Source organism: Mauremys reevesii, linkage group 26 (assembly GCF_016161935.1).
Source record: "Mauremys reevesii isolate NIE-2019 linkage group 26, ASM1616193v1, whole genome shotgun sequence".
Classification (NCBI taxonomy): Eukaryota; Metazoa; Chordata; order Testudines; family Geoemydidae; genus Mauremys; species Mauremys reevesii.
In genome coordinates this window covers 5,216,044-5,232,815 of record NC_052648.1, presented here as the reverse complement: position 1 = coordinate 5,232,815, position 16,772 = coordinate 5,216,044, and the positions used below count along the sequence as shown (strand labels likewise).

Sequence of the window (16,772 nt, the reverse complement as noted above, 5' to 3'; positions counted from 1 at the left end):
CCCGCCCCTGCACAGACCTGCCCTCGTGGCGCGTCAGAATCTGCATATCTCTGAGGTGCATATTTTCTCAAATTTGCATATAGCCCTAAATCCTCCCCCCCCACAACACGGGTAGCTACGAAGTTCTTCCCAGCTCCATAGGTGCCATTGTATGTACAGTATTCCACAGGCTAATTTGCATACAGCCATAAACTTCAGCATGTGGTTAATACCTGCTGCGGGCAGGGGTTGTTTGTCTTGTGTTTGTACAGCCCCTAGCACAATGGGTGCCTGGGCCATGACTGGGACTCCTGGGTGCCATGGCAAAACCCAAAGAATAACATGCCTTCCAGTGTCAGCGGTGCTCTGGGACAGGCGTCTCATATCAAATCCTAAGCTATGCCTTCGCTAGAAACACTGCAGCTGTGGCACTCACCACAACGACAGGAGGGCCAGTAGCTAGGGCAACAGGAGGCTTTGCAGGGGGTTCGCTCAGCTTAGCGATGTCTCTCAGGGCGTGTGGATTTTACACTTTCACACACACACACACACACACACACACACACCCCAGTGACGTAGCTAGGTCGACCTCACTTTTTAGTGCAGACTTGGCCTGAGGCCCGATCCACACTGAAAAGTCTGTCAGCGTGACTACGTCTGTCAGGGTCAGGGCCGGCTCCAGACCCCAGCGTGCCAAGTGCACGCTTGGGGCGGCATTTTGCCGGCAGGGCGGCAGGCGGCTCCGGCGGACCTTCCGCAGTCATGCCTGCGGGAGGTCCACCGGAGCCGCGGGACAGGTGGACCTGCCGCAGGCATGACTGCGGAGGGTCCGCTGGTCCCGCGGCTCCGGGGGACCTCTTGCAGACGTGCCTGTGGAGGGTCCGCTGCTGCCGCGGCTCCGGTGGACCTCTGCTCCACCGGAGCCGCTGGACCCGCGGACCCTCCGCAAGCACGTCTGCCAGAGGTCCCCCAGAGCCGCGGGACCAGCGTGCTTGGGGCGGCCAAATTCCTAGAGCCGCCCCTGGTCAGGGTGGGGACAAACTCCAGTGTAGACACCACTGTGCCAACGGAACAGAGCCTCTGTCAGTGTAGCTAACATTGTCTGGGGAGATGGGCTTCCTACGCCGACAGGAAAACTCCTCCAGCCAGCCTAGGCTGCATCCACACGCGGGGGCTCTGCCGACATGGGCTCCATAGTGCAGACATACCCTTGGCTGCCCCACTTGAAGGAGTCTCAGATGTGACAGACCCAGCCCTCTGTCTAGACACTTATCTGGCCTCCGTGACTGAGCACCTCACACCCCTGTCAGGCAGGGCAGGGCTATGGCCGCAACCAATGCCGGACACTTTGTAACTATCCCCAGGTACCTTCCAACCTGCAGGATCTTTCGAACACTCCTCTGGGTCCAGCTAGAGGCTTACGCTTCATTCAGCTGTAGCAAAGGCCAAGGGCAGGACGGAACCAGCTCCACCTTCCTGTCGACGGGACGCACAAGAGTTAAAGGGCAACAGAGCCGGAGGCCGCGCCTGCAGCCAAGGGAGAGGAAATAGACACAGGATCGGGAAATGGGAATGGGCCGGGAAGCAGCACAGACGGCGGGGAGGTCCCGGCAGAGCCATATTCTCCCCGCGCTGGGATGGTCTGATAGGTGGCTGGGCTGTGCTAGGCCAGGGGTCTTGGAGAGCAGCTGCTGAGAAGGGGCTTCTAAACGCGATGGTGTTGCCTGATTTTCTCACCACAGCGATAGGACCCTGCTGCTTCCAGTGACTAACCTCCCGCCCCAGGGATCGGATCCTGACGTGACACCTCTCGTGCGGAAGGAGAGAGGGGCAAAGGGACAGGGATGGAGAAGGCAAGTGGCTTCCTCCTGGGGGGGGCCTGGACAAGGGAGCCTCTCCTTGCAGGCAGGGGGGTTATGGGTCTGGCTTGGCTTTGCAATTGCTCTCGGAGGGGGCAGGGTTTAGACTTGCTGTGCTGCTCGGCAGCGGGGAAGGACGAGGCACTCTGGGCCCCTGTCTCGCTCTCCCTGCCTGACTCTCTCAGGAGCCTGCGGGGACCAGACTGATCCCCAGGGAGGGGGGATTGGCTAGCGGATCCACGGGTGGGACTGGCAGTCCTAGCCCTGCTCCTCACGAGCCAGTTGCACGTGGGGTTGCAGGAGGAGCCCGGCATCTAGGGTGACCAGATTTTATAGGGACCGTCCCGATTGTTGGGTCTTTTTCTTACATAGGCTCCTACTACCCCTCACCCCGTCCCGATTTTTCACATTTGCCGTCTGGTCACCCTAGCGGCATTTCATGGGCATGCAGCTCCAGAAATCCCACCCTCACGCAGCAGGATCCCCCCCAGCTGCAGGGATCCTGTACTGCCCTGGGGAAAGGGCCCTAGGGCGAGCAGCGTGTACTCCCCAGGAGCACCAGGGTACCCAGCATACCCAGAGTGAGCGGTGGGGGGCGCTGGCCCAGGGTGGTGGGGGGCTCCCTGCTCACGCCAGGCTCCCTGCTCACGCCAGGCACCAGTGCACTAACCCTGTGCTGACCTCGCTCCTGCTGCGGGGAGGACATTGTTCCCAGTGAAAACAGGAAGCGGCTCCAGCCTTTCCTGGTTCTGCGCTGGCTGGGATGCTAACACACCCGCTGCTAATGACCCATGGAGGGCTGCACTGCCCCCTCAGCCCAAAGGGGGCGCCGGCGGGAAGCTGCAGGTGGGCATGGCATGGCGTGTAAAAGCACCAGCCGCAGGGGCCTGGAGAGGAACCAGGAGCCGCTTATTCCTTGCATAGGCTGTAACGGGACTGATGTGCTGCCGAGGTCGCAGGCTGGCCTCTCTGCCCGGGGGAATGTCACCCCATAGGAGGAGTAGCATCTCCCTAGCACAGCTTCCAAATCCAGGCTGCATGGGGGGGCTGTAGCTGCACCACTGCAGAGTCTGGCAGGCATGAAGCAGGGGTGGGCTTGCCCAGTGGTTGGATGGGAGCCCTCCAAACGAAGCCCACGGTGCTGAGTGAGTGGTGCCGATGATCCAAACAATGACCCAGTGCGAGCGGGGTTGATGGGGGTGCTGAGGGGTGAAACAGGCATCCCGAGCCTGTGTGGTCATTAAAGATCCTGTGGCGCTCTCGGCAGGACTCAGGGGGTTACCCCCCATCCTCTAGTGTCCTGGCCCCATTCCAACACACACGCTTGTCATTTTGCTGTTTTTCCCCCCTTTAAAGCTCCAGCTGCTGGAGTCAGTTGATTATGGGAGAATTTCAGCTTCCATTTTTTTAAAAGTCAGATCCCAGCCCTCCTGGCTGTGGAGAAAAGCTTGAAAATGTGACCCCCAAAGGTTCAAAACCCAAAAGGTGAATAAACACCCCCAATGTTTCACTTGTAAAATCTCAGGATTTTCAAACCAGCGTCTGGATTATTGGGAGACTGGTTCATGACTTTTGCATGCTTGGGGCCTTCTGTCTCCCTGAAACCTTTCATCTGGCCACCATATTCTTTACTTCCTGTCCTAGAAATTGCTGTGTTGTGCAGCTAGTTCAGACTGGCTGATGCGTTCCACACCAGAGCTGGCTGCTTTAGCAATTCACTGGTGGGTGGGTGCCCTCCTGGCCCGATTCTCTGTGGCCCTGCACCTGGTGCTGTTGTTTACCATGCAAAGTGACTGGGAAACACTGCTGAATCTGAACGTAGCGCTTTGCACTGGTGGCATCGACAGGATGCAGGGAATCAGGGCCGGGGTTGGTACAGGGCTCTCAGATCCTTTGGCATAGAAGGAGCCTGAGATGTCTGGGGTTCTCTGCAGGGCGAGCTGGACTCAATCTCCGAGAGGGAGGAGGAGGCTGATGTAGCAGGGGCGGATGAGCGGGCAATCCTGCGCTACGAGGAGCACATCACCACATTGCTCGTCACCATCGCCCAGCTCCACAGCAAGGCCGAGCGGCTGCAGCAGAAGAGAACCAGGTACCTGCCCTGCTTGTCACAGTCCCCTAAAGGCCCTGCCAACAGCTCCTGGGACATCAGGAGCCCCCTCAGGTGGGCACTGGCTGGCATGCAGTTAACACTGTTGGTGTTGTGGCATAGAGCAGCAATGCCAGGTGGGGATAAACACATCCACCTCTAGCCCTTTGTAGGGCCAGGCACTCTGGCCTGCTGAGCTTCCTGTAATTCACCCGCTAAGTGTGTGTTACGTCGCCCTCGAGCGGCTGCTCCCCACGGAGGATAACAGCCCGCTACTGCTGCCGGCTAATGGAACCTGTCTCTAGTGCGAGTGGGAAAGGTCTGTGCTGCGTTGTGGGTGGCTCGGGGTTCCGTTTCTGTTGGTAGCACAGGACAGGGGTTGATACAGCCATGCTGGGCCTGGGACTGATTGTCCATGAATCCTTGCCCAGGCCTTTGCCTCCTCTCGCCCTGCCGATGGCCTATGGCCCTATGGCTTCCTTTCAGCCCCACTCCCCAGTGTCCTGCCCCTCCCCTTCTCCCACACCCACTTCCACTCCGTATTCAAACCTTCCCTGACTCTGTTCGCTCCAGGGGCCAGTTCAAAACTATCCTCCACCCTGTGCCAGAGACCTGGCCTCTCTCTCAACTCCCCTTCTCCCTCAGAGCAATAGCTCCCTTTCTGTCTGTCCGTCCTAGCTCCTCCGCTGGGGCGCGAGAGCCTTCTCCTCTGCCATCGGGAACAGCGTCGCCACTTCATCAGCTCTCATTCTCACCTGAAAACCCCCACGCCTCCCCGGCTGGTAGCCCTCAGTTTCTCTGACCCTTTGCTACTCTGGATCAGCTAACTCTGTGAAGCAGTTCTGGGTACAGCTTGTAGCAAAGATGCTCTTTGTCATCTATTCCATCCTATTCTATTCCGGGTCTTGTACGCTGCCCGTCACCATGGTGTCTGTGCATCTGATTCCTTAGCTGACAACACGGCCTCCTTTAAAGGCTCTGGACTGGCTGCTGTGGTCTGACCTGCCTGGCTTCATCTAGCCGTGACTTTGCCACTGGCTAGATGGAACTGGCTAACTCTCCGCTTTCGATCAGACCTGTCCAAGTGTCATGAACATTTACGGGCTCAGATCCACAATTTTCTTGTCCTCCTGTCCCATGATGATGAAAAAACTCCTGATATTTTTCTCACCCATGAAAACGAAACGAAAAAACACGATTCTAATTTTGCAAGGCTGCACTGAAGGGGCTCTGGGAACAGACACTTGCTATTAATGCATGTGCTCACTAGATGTCACTGTTGCTCAGTGGCATAATATTAATCTGGCAGCAAAATATTGGTGTTCTAGAGGGCTGGTTTCAGGTGGTTAGACTCGCACCTGGAACTCAGCTGTCTAACATCAGCGGCCTCCTTTGCCATGTCCCCGGGGGAAGTGGAGTTGACCACTCTCTCCCTGGGCATCCTCTGGCTTTGATTTCCTGCAGAGAGGAAGATGAGTATTCAGACCAGTGCTCCGAATACACAGCGAGCCTTCCCAGGTGTGTGCAGAGGCCCCGGAGCCTGGCCATCCGTCCGTTCCCCATGGGCTGCATGGAGGAAGGTAAAGGGGGGGTCATTATATCTGCCCCAAGCTATCCCATGCCTTTTGGAGGCAATGAGGTCTAGTGGGTAGACCCAGGTCTTCTGGGTTCTATTCCTGCCTCTGCTACTGGCTTGCTGAGTGACCCAGGGCAAGTCACTTCCCCCTTCCATGCCTCAGTTTCCCCAGCTGTGAAACGAGGAAAATGATACCGCCCCTGCTATGTCAAATACTTTGAGATCGCTGAGGGAAGAGCTCTTGACAAGGTTTATTATCACTGAAAGGGTTTCGTCTCGCCAGGGCCCCCGTTCTCACCAGAGCCGGCTCCCCCGTGCTCAGGTTCCTGAGAGATCCTGAGTCCCAGAAGTGGCAGGCTGCCTATTGTGTATGGAAGCCATCCCCAGCCAGGGTCGCCGCCCCCTGTGTTCATCCCATCGGGATGCTGCTGCGTTGCCTTGGCCCACCCTGGGTCCCTGCAACGACGGCCCGAGGCAACGGTGCACAGGCCTGCGGAGCTGCGGGGAGGCGGGACGGGACTGCCATGATTGAAGGGGGTGAACCCAGGGATGCCATGGCTGAGGGCAAAGCCTGCCAGCTGCTTCCTGGTGGTACAGACTCATGGGCCCCTCTCTTCCTGCCCCGTGCTCCGACGACAGGCCTGCTGCTAAATCCACGCAGGTGGTAGGTGCCGTGTGGTGCCGGGAACTCCGTCCCCTTGTGCACTGAGAGGAGCCACAGCCGTTGCCCGCGCTGCTGGGTCTGTCCCTCTTCACGGCAACCCCTCTGGGATGCAGCCCAGATCCCTGAGGATGGAAGGGGCACGAGCCCCACCGGGCCTCCCCCCGACTCGTCCCCATCTCTCCCCCGCTAGGAGGCAACTCCGACGTGTTCCTAGATCTCCAGCAGGCTGTGACCTCTCTGGAGAACGCCGTGTTCTCCCGGCGGAGCCGTGCTCAGCTGCTTGGAAGCGCTGGTGGGGAGACGGGCGCGGGCGGCCCCAGCGCGGCGGGGGAGGAGTGGGCCCAGATAGCCAAGGTGAGCAGACCTCCCTGCCCCCACTTTCTTAACCGCCCCCCTCCCCTCTCCCTTCCGAACACCTGCCCTAGGCTCTCAGCCGCCCCACGCTGGGACAGGCAGGATTTGCCTTGCCTGTGCAGCGACCCCGACCTGCCCTGGCACTGGGCCCCAGCTCTGTCCTGCCCAGACCCCCTGGGGGAGGGGCAGGTGGGTCTCTGGGGCCTGGCCAGTCCTCTCTGCAGAGGGTACCCACGAGGGGGCAGCTACAGCCAGTTGGGATGGTGTCTGAGGTGGAAGTGCACCAAGACCTGCCGGCACATACCCCATAGAAGCCCCCAAGTAGCCATCAGGGCTGCCTCCCCCTAAGCCATCCAGTCCCCCCGCCCTGGGGCAGATTGGAGCAGGTGCCCCTAGAGGGGAAAGGCCCCTTGTCCCTCTCGAGCCAGCCAGTCCCCTGATCTTGGAGGTTTGTGTTTAAATTGCCTGGAATCAGAGGTGGTGTGGATGCAATGAAGCCTAGATACCAAGGTGACAGGTGCCTTACACAGACTTAGGGAGAGCTCCGAACTCCTGGCATGATGCAGTGACTGTAGCTTCGGTGGGTGACTGGGATGGGTGTGGGGGTTGCATTTCCAGACCCTGGAAGAGCTAGAACAAGGCCTGGGGGGTCTTGCGGGACTCCCGGAGGACAACGGGAGCTGTCCCTGGAAGGCAGCACCCAGGGTGCCGGGGGAGAAGACAAGCGAGGCCAGCCCAGGGCTCTCAGCAGAGGACATGAGCTGGATCAAGAATGAAATAGCCACATACGCAGAGAGGAACGCGGCTCTCCGGGTGGCGCTAGGGAGCAAGGAGGAGGAGCTAAGCAGGTCCAAGGTCACCCTGCAAGCATTCCAGGAGGAACGGGAGAAGCTCCAGAGAAAGGTATGCATGACAGCGGGGATGTCTCTGCTGCCACTGACACGCAGCCCCCTCTGAGTCCGGGAGCAGGGCAGCAGTGCTGCACACTGCGGGAAAAGAGACTTTTGGCCAGGGGTGGTAGGTTCAGGTCTTCTGACTAGTGCAATGGATGTTTTACTGTCCATGCAGAGCAGCCAGGACCTCCTTTGGGAAGGTCTCAAGCACCTAGTCACATGGGTGATCTTTTTATTTGCTGTATTTTATTTGGCCACTAGATGTCACTGAGTGCTGTGTAGCGTTCCATGTGGGGTGGTGGTGCTGCCTGGTAAACAAAGCAGACAAAGCTAGAACTCAAGCTGTGGGGAAGCCTGTGTGTTTGTAGCCGTTTTGTTCCACACCCACCTTCTGATTCATCGAATCCGTGATTTCTCATCTTGTGGCAAAAAGCGTGGGAGTCACATGACCTGCCTCAGGAGGCTGGGCCACCTCCGTGGGAATGGAGCTGTTGGGCCCCAGGAAGCAGGGTTCTGCTCAGCTATTCCACTGGCAGGTGGCTGGGTGACGGGGCCCTGAAAGAGGGAGGGATTTCACAGTGTCCGTGTTGGGATGTGAGGACCTCAGTTTCACAAGCTCTGGGATCTGTGCGGACTCGACATGTTAATTTCCTGGGGGATCCCACCGCTTCCCCTGCAGTGAAAGTGCTGTCAGAATCAGTCTGATCTCTGTGCCGCTGGTGCAATCCAGACTCACACCTCTCACTTCCATGGAGCTACTCCGGTCGCCCTTGTGCAGCAGCTGTGAGGTGAGTGACGGGTGCCGCTCTCTGCTCAGGTCAAGGAGCTGCAGGACTCACTGCTCAGAATGGAGACGCCGTCCCAGCCCTGCAGCCCCTCGGCATCCGCCAGTGACACTGTCAGTACCAGGGGGTCCGTCAGCCCCGGCGGGGAAGGGGAGCCCTGGCCATTCCAGGTGAGTGCAGTGTCAGGGGCTGGCCAAGGTCTCCGTGCTGCTTCTCCATCCCATCCCGCTAGGTCCTGCTCACTGCAGGGGTCAGGATGCCAGCCGGGCCGCAGCTCCCCAGGCTGCGGGGTTACGTGGCTGCCGAGCTCAGAGCCAGCCAGCTGCAGGCCTGCTCCAGAGCCCACTGCAGCCAATGGAAAGCCTCCCCAGCTGACCACAGGGCGTTTGGATCAGGCCCTGTGTGCACCTCCTGCAACAGGCAGGGGGTGTAATACACGGGCTGCGGGCGTGTGACCATGTCTCCCTCCAGGGGCTGGCCAGAGTGACTACAACAGCCAGCTTCTCACAGCCAGGGGATTTACTCCTTCAGCTAAGCTGAGAGAGGGCTGGGCCAGTCTCCGCTGATGGCTTGGCCACTGGTCCCAGGTGGCCATGGATTGTGACACCAGCTTTTAGCAGGGCAGCTCCATCCTTGCTGCAGTGTTTAACCGCAGCTTTGTCAATGCCTCACTCTGGGTGTCATTTCGACTAGCACCCGCGTGCCCCTATCCCAGCCCTCTGGGGACCCAGGCCCGTCGCCGTCCTGCAGGGTGTCTTTAACACCCACCCGCAGCCTCCGCTAGGCACAGGCTCATTCCTTTGTTTGTCATCCCTGCTGCAGGACCCAGTTGCCGCGGCCCAGAGCCTGATCCGGTGCTTTCAGAGCTGCTCCAGCACCCAGCACCTCTGCCGTCTGTTCCCTCAGCACCGTCCCCCGGCGTCAGAGAGCCACGTCAGGGAGTGGGAAGGTCGGACGCAGCAGCTGCGAGGGTGAGGGCAGAGGATCGCCAAGTACTTTACACGTTGGACAGGGCAGCCTCACACCAGGCCCCTCCCCACCAATGAGTGTGATCATCCCCCGGCACAGACAGGGGAAACTGAGGCACAGAAAGGGGAAGTGACTCACCCAAAGTCACACAGGAAGTCTGGGCTAGAAGAGCCAGGAATAGAAGCCAGGAGTCCTGACCCCCCTCCCCTGCACTAAACGCTGGACCCCATTCCCCTCCCAAAGCGGGAATAGAACCCAGGAGTCCTGGCTCTCAGTCCCCTGCATTAAGCAGACTCTCATGTCCAAAGCTATAACGGGCAATCCCTTTCTGTCCCCGCCCCCAAGGATGGTGCAATGAAATGCCGCCATGGCCCCAGTATTTGGCACATCCTCCTCCTGGGGTGAAGGGGGAGTCCTGGGCTGAATTTCCGGGCTGGGGAGGGCTGCAGGGTGTCCAGTGGCGCCCCCTGGGGGTGGTTCCAGAGCTGCATTGACGGGTGGCGAGGGTCCCTGTGGGAGGAGGATGTGTGGATAGCACGGGAGGTGTATTTGTCTGGGATGCGGAAGAGCCGGGTGGGTTATAGACCGGCCCTTCCCTGCGCTCCCCCGGGAGCCAGCCCTGCCCCTCCAGTCGGATCCCCGTCAGCGCCGCGCCTCCCCCCACAGGTGCATCGAGCGGCTCAAAGGCCTGAACCAGCTGCTCTCGGGGACGCTGCGGGAGTGGAAGGGCCACTCGGAGCGGCTCAGCATGCTGCTGGGGCAGCACGAGTCCAACAGCACGGCCCTGCGCCTGGCCGCGCAGTACAGGTGAGGGGCCCGGCCCCGAGACCCGCACCGGGATCCCTGGGGGGGGGGATCGGGGTGGGATGCGAGGGCCTGTGGGGGGCTCAGGATGGGTTATGAGGGGCTGAGGGACTCAGGAGGGGGCACGAGGGCCTCGGGGGGGCTCAGGATGGTTACGAGGGGCTGCGGGCTCAGGAGGGGGTGTGAGGGGTTGTGGGGGCTCAGGATGGGTTACGAGGGGCTGGGTGGCTCAGAAGGGGGCGTGAGGGGCTGGGGGGGCTCAGGATGGGTTACATGGGCCTGTGGGGGGCTCAGGGTGGGTTACAAGGAGCTGGGGGGGCTCAGGAGGGGCGAGAGGGGTTGTGGGGGCTCAGGATGGGTTACGAGCAGCTGGGGGGCTCAGGAGGGGTTACGAGGACCTGCGGGGGGCTCAGGATAGGTTACGAGGGGCTGGGGGCCCCGCCAGCTCTCAGGCTGCTCTCTGTGCTTGGCCCGGCAGCGAGCGCTGCATGGAGGCCTACGAAGTGCTGCTGCCCCTGGCCGGAGTGAAGCTGGGGCCCTGGCTGGAGCCGGTGGAGGAGGGAGACGCCCTGGACAAAGGTGAGTCCTTGCAGCTGGTCCCCTCTGACCCCGCAGCCACCAAACGCCCCTCGCTGCGGGGTTAGCAGCTCGGCGTGGGTGGGGGGAGCCCATCGCTCGACGGCGCCCCCAGGGGGGAGGGGGGAACCGGCTGCCATGTGCCTGGCTCTGCCCCGGGCCCCATCCCGGCCAGGAGCGGGGGGCCCTGCCTGCCGAGGACGCACCAGCATGAGTTTGTTCCCTGCTCTAGGAGAGCCTGGGGCGCGCGCCCCCAACAGCCCCGGCGGCAGGACGGGGGCCGTGCTGGACGAGGCCAGGAGGTTCCTGGGGAGAGCGGAGCCCGAGGGCGAGGAGGCCGGGTCGGGGCAGGACGGGGCTGCCGGGACCCGTGGATGGAAAAGGTAGCAGAGCTCCTATGGGAGCAGGGCTGCAGGCTTCTGAAAGGGGCCCCGAGTCTCTGATCTGAGCCCCGGGGGATGGGACCCTGAGCTCCCAGTCCGGGGTGATAAATCCAGCAGCCTCCAACCCCGGGGGATGGGACCCTGAGCCCCAGAGCGCCCCCCATCCAGTGGGATGGAACTCTGAGCCCCCCCAGGCGACGGAACATCAGCCGCCTACCCCAGAGCCCCCTGCCCCCCCATGCCAGGGATGGGACCTTGAGCCCCAAACCCAGGTCCAGTGGCTGCTGGGCCCCCTCCTCCCCCGTCTCCCAGCCTGCTCTCGACACCTCTCCATCCCAGCAGCGCCCCCAGCCCCGGGGCCCAGGGGCCCGGAGGGGCAGAGGAGGGGATCCTTTACGAGTACATCCGGCGGCTGCGAGCGGAGCAGGCCTCCGTGGAGGTCTCCCTGCTGGATCTGGGCTGCCAGGCGGCGCCTGGTTCCACCGGTGCCGTGATCCAGAGTAACGACGCCATCAAGGCCATGGTGGACGAGGCCGTCAGGGTCGCAGGCGGGGTCCTGCCCGGAGAGACGCCAAGGCCAAAGATGGAGAAGCCGCAGCTGCTGCACGACTTAGTGGCCATCAGGGTAGGCATGGGGCAAGGCGGCCTGGACTAGTGGCCAGAGTGCAGGGCGGGGAGCCAGGACTCCAGGGTTCTGTTCCTGGCTCTGGGAGGGGAGTGCGGCCTAGTGATTAGAGCCAGGTTGGGGTCGGGGGGGAGCTGGACTTCTGGGATTTGTTTTTGGCTTTGGGAGGGGAGAGAGGTCTAGTGGCTAGAGTGTGTGTGTGTGTGTCAGTCAGGACTCCTGGGTTCTATTTCTGGCTCTGTCACAGACCTGATGGGTGACCTTGGGCAATTCACATCCCCCCCCACACACACACACTCCGGTGCCTCAGTTTCCCTTGCTGTAAATGAGGGACCCAGAGGGCTGGGAGGCTGGCTTAGCATTTGTGAAATAGTATTACTGGGGTAACTGCTGAGCAGGCCAGAGCGGGAGCCCAGAGGGTGGGGTGAGGGGCTGGGGGAGCACAACACGTGGGGCATGTGGCTCTCTAGTGGCGGGATTGTCAAGCACGCGGGACCCTCTTGTGGCTGCTCCCTGCAGAGGGACACGAGCCGGGAGATCTGCTGCAGCTATTGGGACCCTGCGTTTAGCTCGGGCTGCAAGGGCCAGGCCTGGGGAGCGGGAGCCCGCCATGGCTCAGGGCCAGCCGCTCGCTGCTGCCTCCCTGATGGCGCCTCCCTCTGGCCCCAGGAGGCAATGGCGGATCTGAAGACCCGGCTGCACCTGGCGGAGAAGGAGACGCGCGGCCTGGAGCTCTGCACCTACATGCACCGGGCGCAGGAGGCCGCCCATCTGCTGCTCATCGAGCACCTGCAGGGGGAGCTGGACGAGCAGCGGGGCCGGTGCCCCAGCTCCGGGAGCAGCAGCAGCGGAGACAGCACCAGCTGCAGCAGCTGCCTCGGGGTACGTCAGGGGCTGGGCGCAGACACAGGCGTGGCCAGCTGGACAGCAGCCCCACCCGTCTGGGCCCCGAGGAAGAGGGATGTACCTGGAGGTGGTCAGGGAAACGCAGGGACAAAAGGGAAATTCCCTGGGGCCTGGCCCACGAGGCAGCCACGGACCCCAAAGGGAGAGCAGCTCTGCCCCGACTGGGGCGTTTCACATCCATTGTGTACTGGTGTAAATGGCCCATGGAAGGGGGGATCTGGCCCGCCTGGGGGACAGGGTGGAGGGCGCCGCAAGGGGGATCCAGGTGAGAATTGGGGCCTCTGCCGGGTTCACAAGGAGCCGAGAGGCTGTTGTGACCCCCATGTCTCTCCCGGGGGTGGGGCGTCGGCGGGTTCTGAGCCCAGCTGACGCGGAGGTTGTGAGCTGGGCTTGTCAGGTGCCCCCGGGCCCTGTCCCAGCAGCCGCTGCGCGGTGCCGGGGGAGCTCAGGGATGTTCTTGGGTTTCTCCAGGATGTGGGGAGACGGGAGGCAGAAGCGGCGAGACCCCAGGCTGCCCTGGATCGGGAGACAATGATGCTGGAGCTGGTCAGGGCGCTGGCCCGGTGAGCACCCCCTCCCTCCTGGGGGAGCCCCATGTCCCTGCTGCCGCCCTCCCAGCGTCACTGACTGCACGGGGGCCGCAAGCTGGGGGGAGGAATCGGAGCCCCTGCCTGGCTGGGGGGGCACAGAGTGGAAAGATCTTGGGCGCAGTGCGTGCCCCACGGCTGGAGACTCAGCCAGTGGCTGGGGGCAGGGGAGATCCCATCGTGGGCGAGGGGGCAGGGGGAGATCCAGTCTCAGTGTGGGGGGCAGGGGAGCTCCCCTCTCCCCAGGATCTGTGACACCCTCTCTCAAGCCTTTGTTTCTGTGGCAGGAGCAGGGAGCTGAGGGGCCAAGCCCAGGGCCTGGCGGCCTCCCTGGAGCAGCGCGGCGCAGCCAGCCGGGTGCAGCAGGCCCAGTGCGTCGGGATCACCAGAGACTTCTTCCAGGCTCACAGGTGGGGATGGAGAATCCCGGCGCTCACCCCCCAAGGCCCCGCCAGGAGCCCCTGCACCCCCTGCCTCAGGCCAGACTCTCCCAGGGCTCCCTCCTGCCACTCCTGGGGCTGCAGCCTGGCCTGAGAGCTCTGTGTCCGGTGCCTACGGGTGCCAGTTGGGGCAACACGCCCCGAGGGGAAAGGACCGAGGGCAGCAACCTGGTGATGCCTCATTTGAACGGCTCCCAGTGCTTGGTAAAGACAAGGGCAGAGCCCAGATCTCTGTGGGAATGGAGCTGAGGTCGCACAGGGCGTCTGCGAAAGAGCTGGGGAGAGACCCCAGGAGTCCTGGCTCCCAGGCCCCTGCTCTAACCCACCGGGCCCCACTCCCCTCCCCGGGCCAGGGATGGAACCCAGGAGTCCTGGCTCCCAGGCCCCTGCTCTAACCCACCGGGCCCCACTCCCCTCCCCGGGCCAGGGATGGAATCCAGGAGTCCTGGCTCCCAGGCCCCTGCTCTAACCCACCGGGCCCCACTCCCCTCCCCGGGCCAGGGATGGAACCCAGGAGTCCTGGCTCCCAGCCCCCTGCTCTAACCCACCGGGCCCCACTCCCCTCCCCGGGCCAGGGATGGAACCCAGGAGTCCTGGCTCCCAGCCCCCTGCTCTAACCCACCGGACCCCACTCCCCTCCCCGGGCCAGGGATGGAACCCAGGAGTCCTGGCTCCCAGCCCCCTGCTCTAACCCACCGGACCCCACTCCCCCGCAGCTGATCTGGGAGCAGCTTCCCTCTCCTGCCCCCTCCCGCGAGCCAAGTCCCTGCTCCTGAGCCCGCCTCTCTCCGCAGCGCCCTGGTGCTGGCCTACAGGAATGCCAGGAGGAAGCAGGAGGCTCAGCTGCAGAGGCTGGAGGCCCAGATGGGTGCGATGGGCGAGCGGCACAGGGAGCAGCTGCGCTCGCTCACGCAGGCTGTGCAAAGGCTGGAAGAGCGGCGCATGGCTGCGGCTGGCAGTGAGACCTGCATCTAGGGCAGAGCCACGGCGGGCAGCGGGGGTGGCCGAGTCCCTCCCGTGGGCATGCAGGGGGAGACCAGCTGGCAGGGCCCGGGGTCACCTCTCCAATCCGTGGGGAGCTGGGAGCAGGGGGTCTTCTGTTGGTTGAGTTTATTGCTCATAAATCACAACCCGCGGCCCCCTGCTAGCCCAGCCCTGGGGTCCCCACACACAGCTGTGCCGATGCCCCCCAGCCTGTCCTGGTTTCCCACACACAGAGAGCTGCTGCTGCCACTGGGCGAAGCATTGGGGGGAGGTTAGCGCCTGGGCGGTTTATTCTCGGTGCTGAGCAGGAAGGGGTTAATAGTGGGGGGTTGTACAGGTGAATTGGGTCGGGTTTGGGTCCGTGCTGGGCCCAGGGACAGGGGCGTCTGGGTGGAGAGGAACTCACTCAATAAAGAGATCTCCAGTCCGAATGGGACTCTTCCCTGTGCCTTGCGACATTCGCGAGGGCACGGACGAGGCTGAGCTGGCTGCGTCTAGCCGGGCTGCTCTTTGCACGTCCTCTGTTACAGACTCCCATAAATGTTCCCTCTCAGCTGCCCAGCGGGACGCCTGGCATGGCAGAGTCTCCAGCTTCCTCCTTAACGCCGCTCCTGGAGGTCACCATCGTCTTTTCTGGGCAGCGGTAGAGACAAGGGGTTGCTGGACTCCAGTCCCTTCTGTAAGAAAATACACAGCTCCTTTCCCCCGGCCTCTGCTAGGGATGGCAGGGGGTGGGAATGGGAACGGGAAAGTTCTGACCTTCTCTGAATGGAGCCGGGCGCGTTCTGCATTCACACCTATCCCAGCACAGACCTGCAATGCCAGCCAAGAGCCAGCGGAGGGCGCCTCTGCACACAACATGGCGCCTCTCTGCCCTGGGGGAGCCCGGCAATGGAAATCGACTGGGGTAGCCTCAAAGCCAAGTGTGGCCTGAGCACAGGGCCCAGACCTTCCCCGGGGAGCACGTTCTTGTAGCCTCTGACAGAGCAGCATAGAGGGGAGGCCGCTGCTGAACTCAGCTGCATTTAGCTGTTACACGTCATGCACAATTAGCCTGTGGAACTCTCTGCCACAAGATCTTGTCGAGGCCACGAGCTGAGGAAGAGTCCAGGGCCAATCCCCCCAGTTCTGCTCCTGTTCAGCTCTGGGCCATGAGGCTTCTGCAGCCCACGGAGGCTTTGACGTCTGCTGTGGCCTTCGGGCATGGCGAGCTCCAGCCTGCACAGTGAGTTCCCAGCCAGCGTGAGCAGGTCAGGCAGGGGCTCGTGAGCAGAGCAGCATCTGTCTCGCTCAGGCACCGTCTCGCTCCCATGTTCCATAGGACGGGCAGGACGTGTTAGTCGGATTGTGGAAGAGCCACTAGCCTGATCTGGCCATTGCAGAGAGGAGGAAAAAACGAGTCCCAGCCTCGGAGAATATGGGCAGCCTCGGAGAATATGTGAAGTGGAGTCATGTGACTACCAGTTTGGAGAGGGGGTGGAAGCAGGGAATCCTTTCGATCCATTTATCAGAGTGCCCACCGCGCCAGGAGCAGCAGCGATCACTATTGAGGCCAGGGAGTTGATGTGTGCCTGGCGCGTTTTAATAGCAGCGCCGAGCCTGGGCCAGCTGCTCGCCTTGGACCCACGGCTGCTCAAAGCAAGCCCCCCTTCAGCCTGACCCTGCTCTGTGCAGCGGTTTCTAACGGCCCCGCCTGCCCCTGCATTGCACCAGCGCCTGGGTGATCCGTCACTCGCTGCCCTGACTGCACCCAGGACGGATAGGTCTGGCGGAGAGAGGAAACCCGCCTCCCCCGGCCCGGCAGCCGGAGCGGAAATCGGGTGTTGTCACTGGCCTGGGATCTGCACGGCGTCCCTCATGCTGATTGTGGCCCCAGCGCGCAGCCCAGGGCGATGGAGGCAGAGCTGGCGAGAAGGGGGCTGCTGCATGGGGGGAGGAGGCAGCGGATTAGACAGGAGATTTGGGCATTTCCAGGACAGCCCAGGAGAATGACACCCGTAGCCACAAAGCAATGCAGCCTTCCCCACCCTGCCCTGCCACGCCCGACCCCGTCTAGCACAACGCAGCTCCCCGGCCTCCCCACCCCCTGGCCTCTCTGCCTGCGGGCGGGGGACGCCTTGCCCACTAGAAATGGGACTGAGATGCACCCACGTCATTTGCAGCTCTCAGCCTGCAGCCACAATCCCTCCCTGCCCCCCAACCTGGGCTGGCTGGCGAAGGTGACACCAGAGGCACCAGGCCCCCGCCCCAGCTGCTCTCGGGGGTCACAGGCGGCTGGGGTGGGAGGCTGCGGCAGAGC

The 16,772-nt window shown here is 62.4% G+C and overlaps 1 protein-coding gene across 6 annotated transcripts in view; it reads left to right on the top strand.

The window, feature by feature from the left end:
* The window catches only part of LOC120391548 (Usher syndrome type-1C protein-binding protein 1-like), a 32,418-nt gene extending 17,151 nt beyond the window's left edge, over positions 1-15,267 (top strand). For 4 of the 6 annotated variants that reach the window (XM_039515270.1, XM_039515273.1, XM_039515271.1 and 1 more), the window contains 15 exons: positions 1,722-1,832; positions 3,773-3,930; positions 5,392-5,507; positions 6,358-6,521; positions 7,140-7,424; positions 8,232-8,369; positions 9,022-9,170; positions 9,835-9,975; positions 10,451-10,551; positions 10,781-10,931; positions 11,271-11,556; positions 12,226-12,438; positions 12,934-13,025; positions 13,337-13,459; positions 14,284-15,267. In XM_039515270.1, coding sequence (XP_039371204.1) covers positions 1,824-1,832; positions 3,773-3,930; positions 5,392-5,507; positions 6,358-6,521; positions 7,140-7,424; positions 8,232-8,369; positions 9,022-9,170; positions 9,835-9,975; positions 10,451-10,551; positions 10,781-10,931; positions 11,271-11,556; positions 12,226-12,438; positions 12,934-13,025; positions 13,337-13,459; positions 14,284-14,464 — 2,307 coding nt within the window. In that variant the 5' untranslated portion in view covers positions 1,722-1,823 and the 3' untranslated portion in view covers positions 14,465-15,267. Of the gene's footprint in view, positions 1-1,491; positions 1,833-3,772; positions 3,931-5,391; positions 5,508-6,357; positions 6,522-7,139; positions 7,425-8,231; positions 8,370-9,021; positions 9,171-9,834; positions 9,976-10,450; positions 10,552-10,780; positions 10,932-11,270; positions 11,557-12,225; positions 12,439-12,933; positions 13,026-13,336; positions 13,460-14,283 lie in introns of those variants that run through there. The other 2 variants (XM_039515275.1, XM_039515269.1) reach the window with 2 other exon arrangements.
* Positions 15,268-16,772: the final 1,505 nt, after the last annotated feature.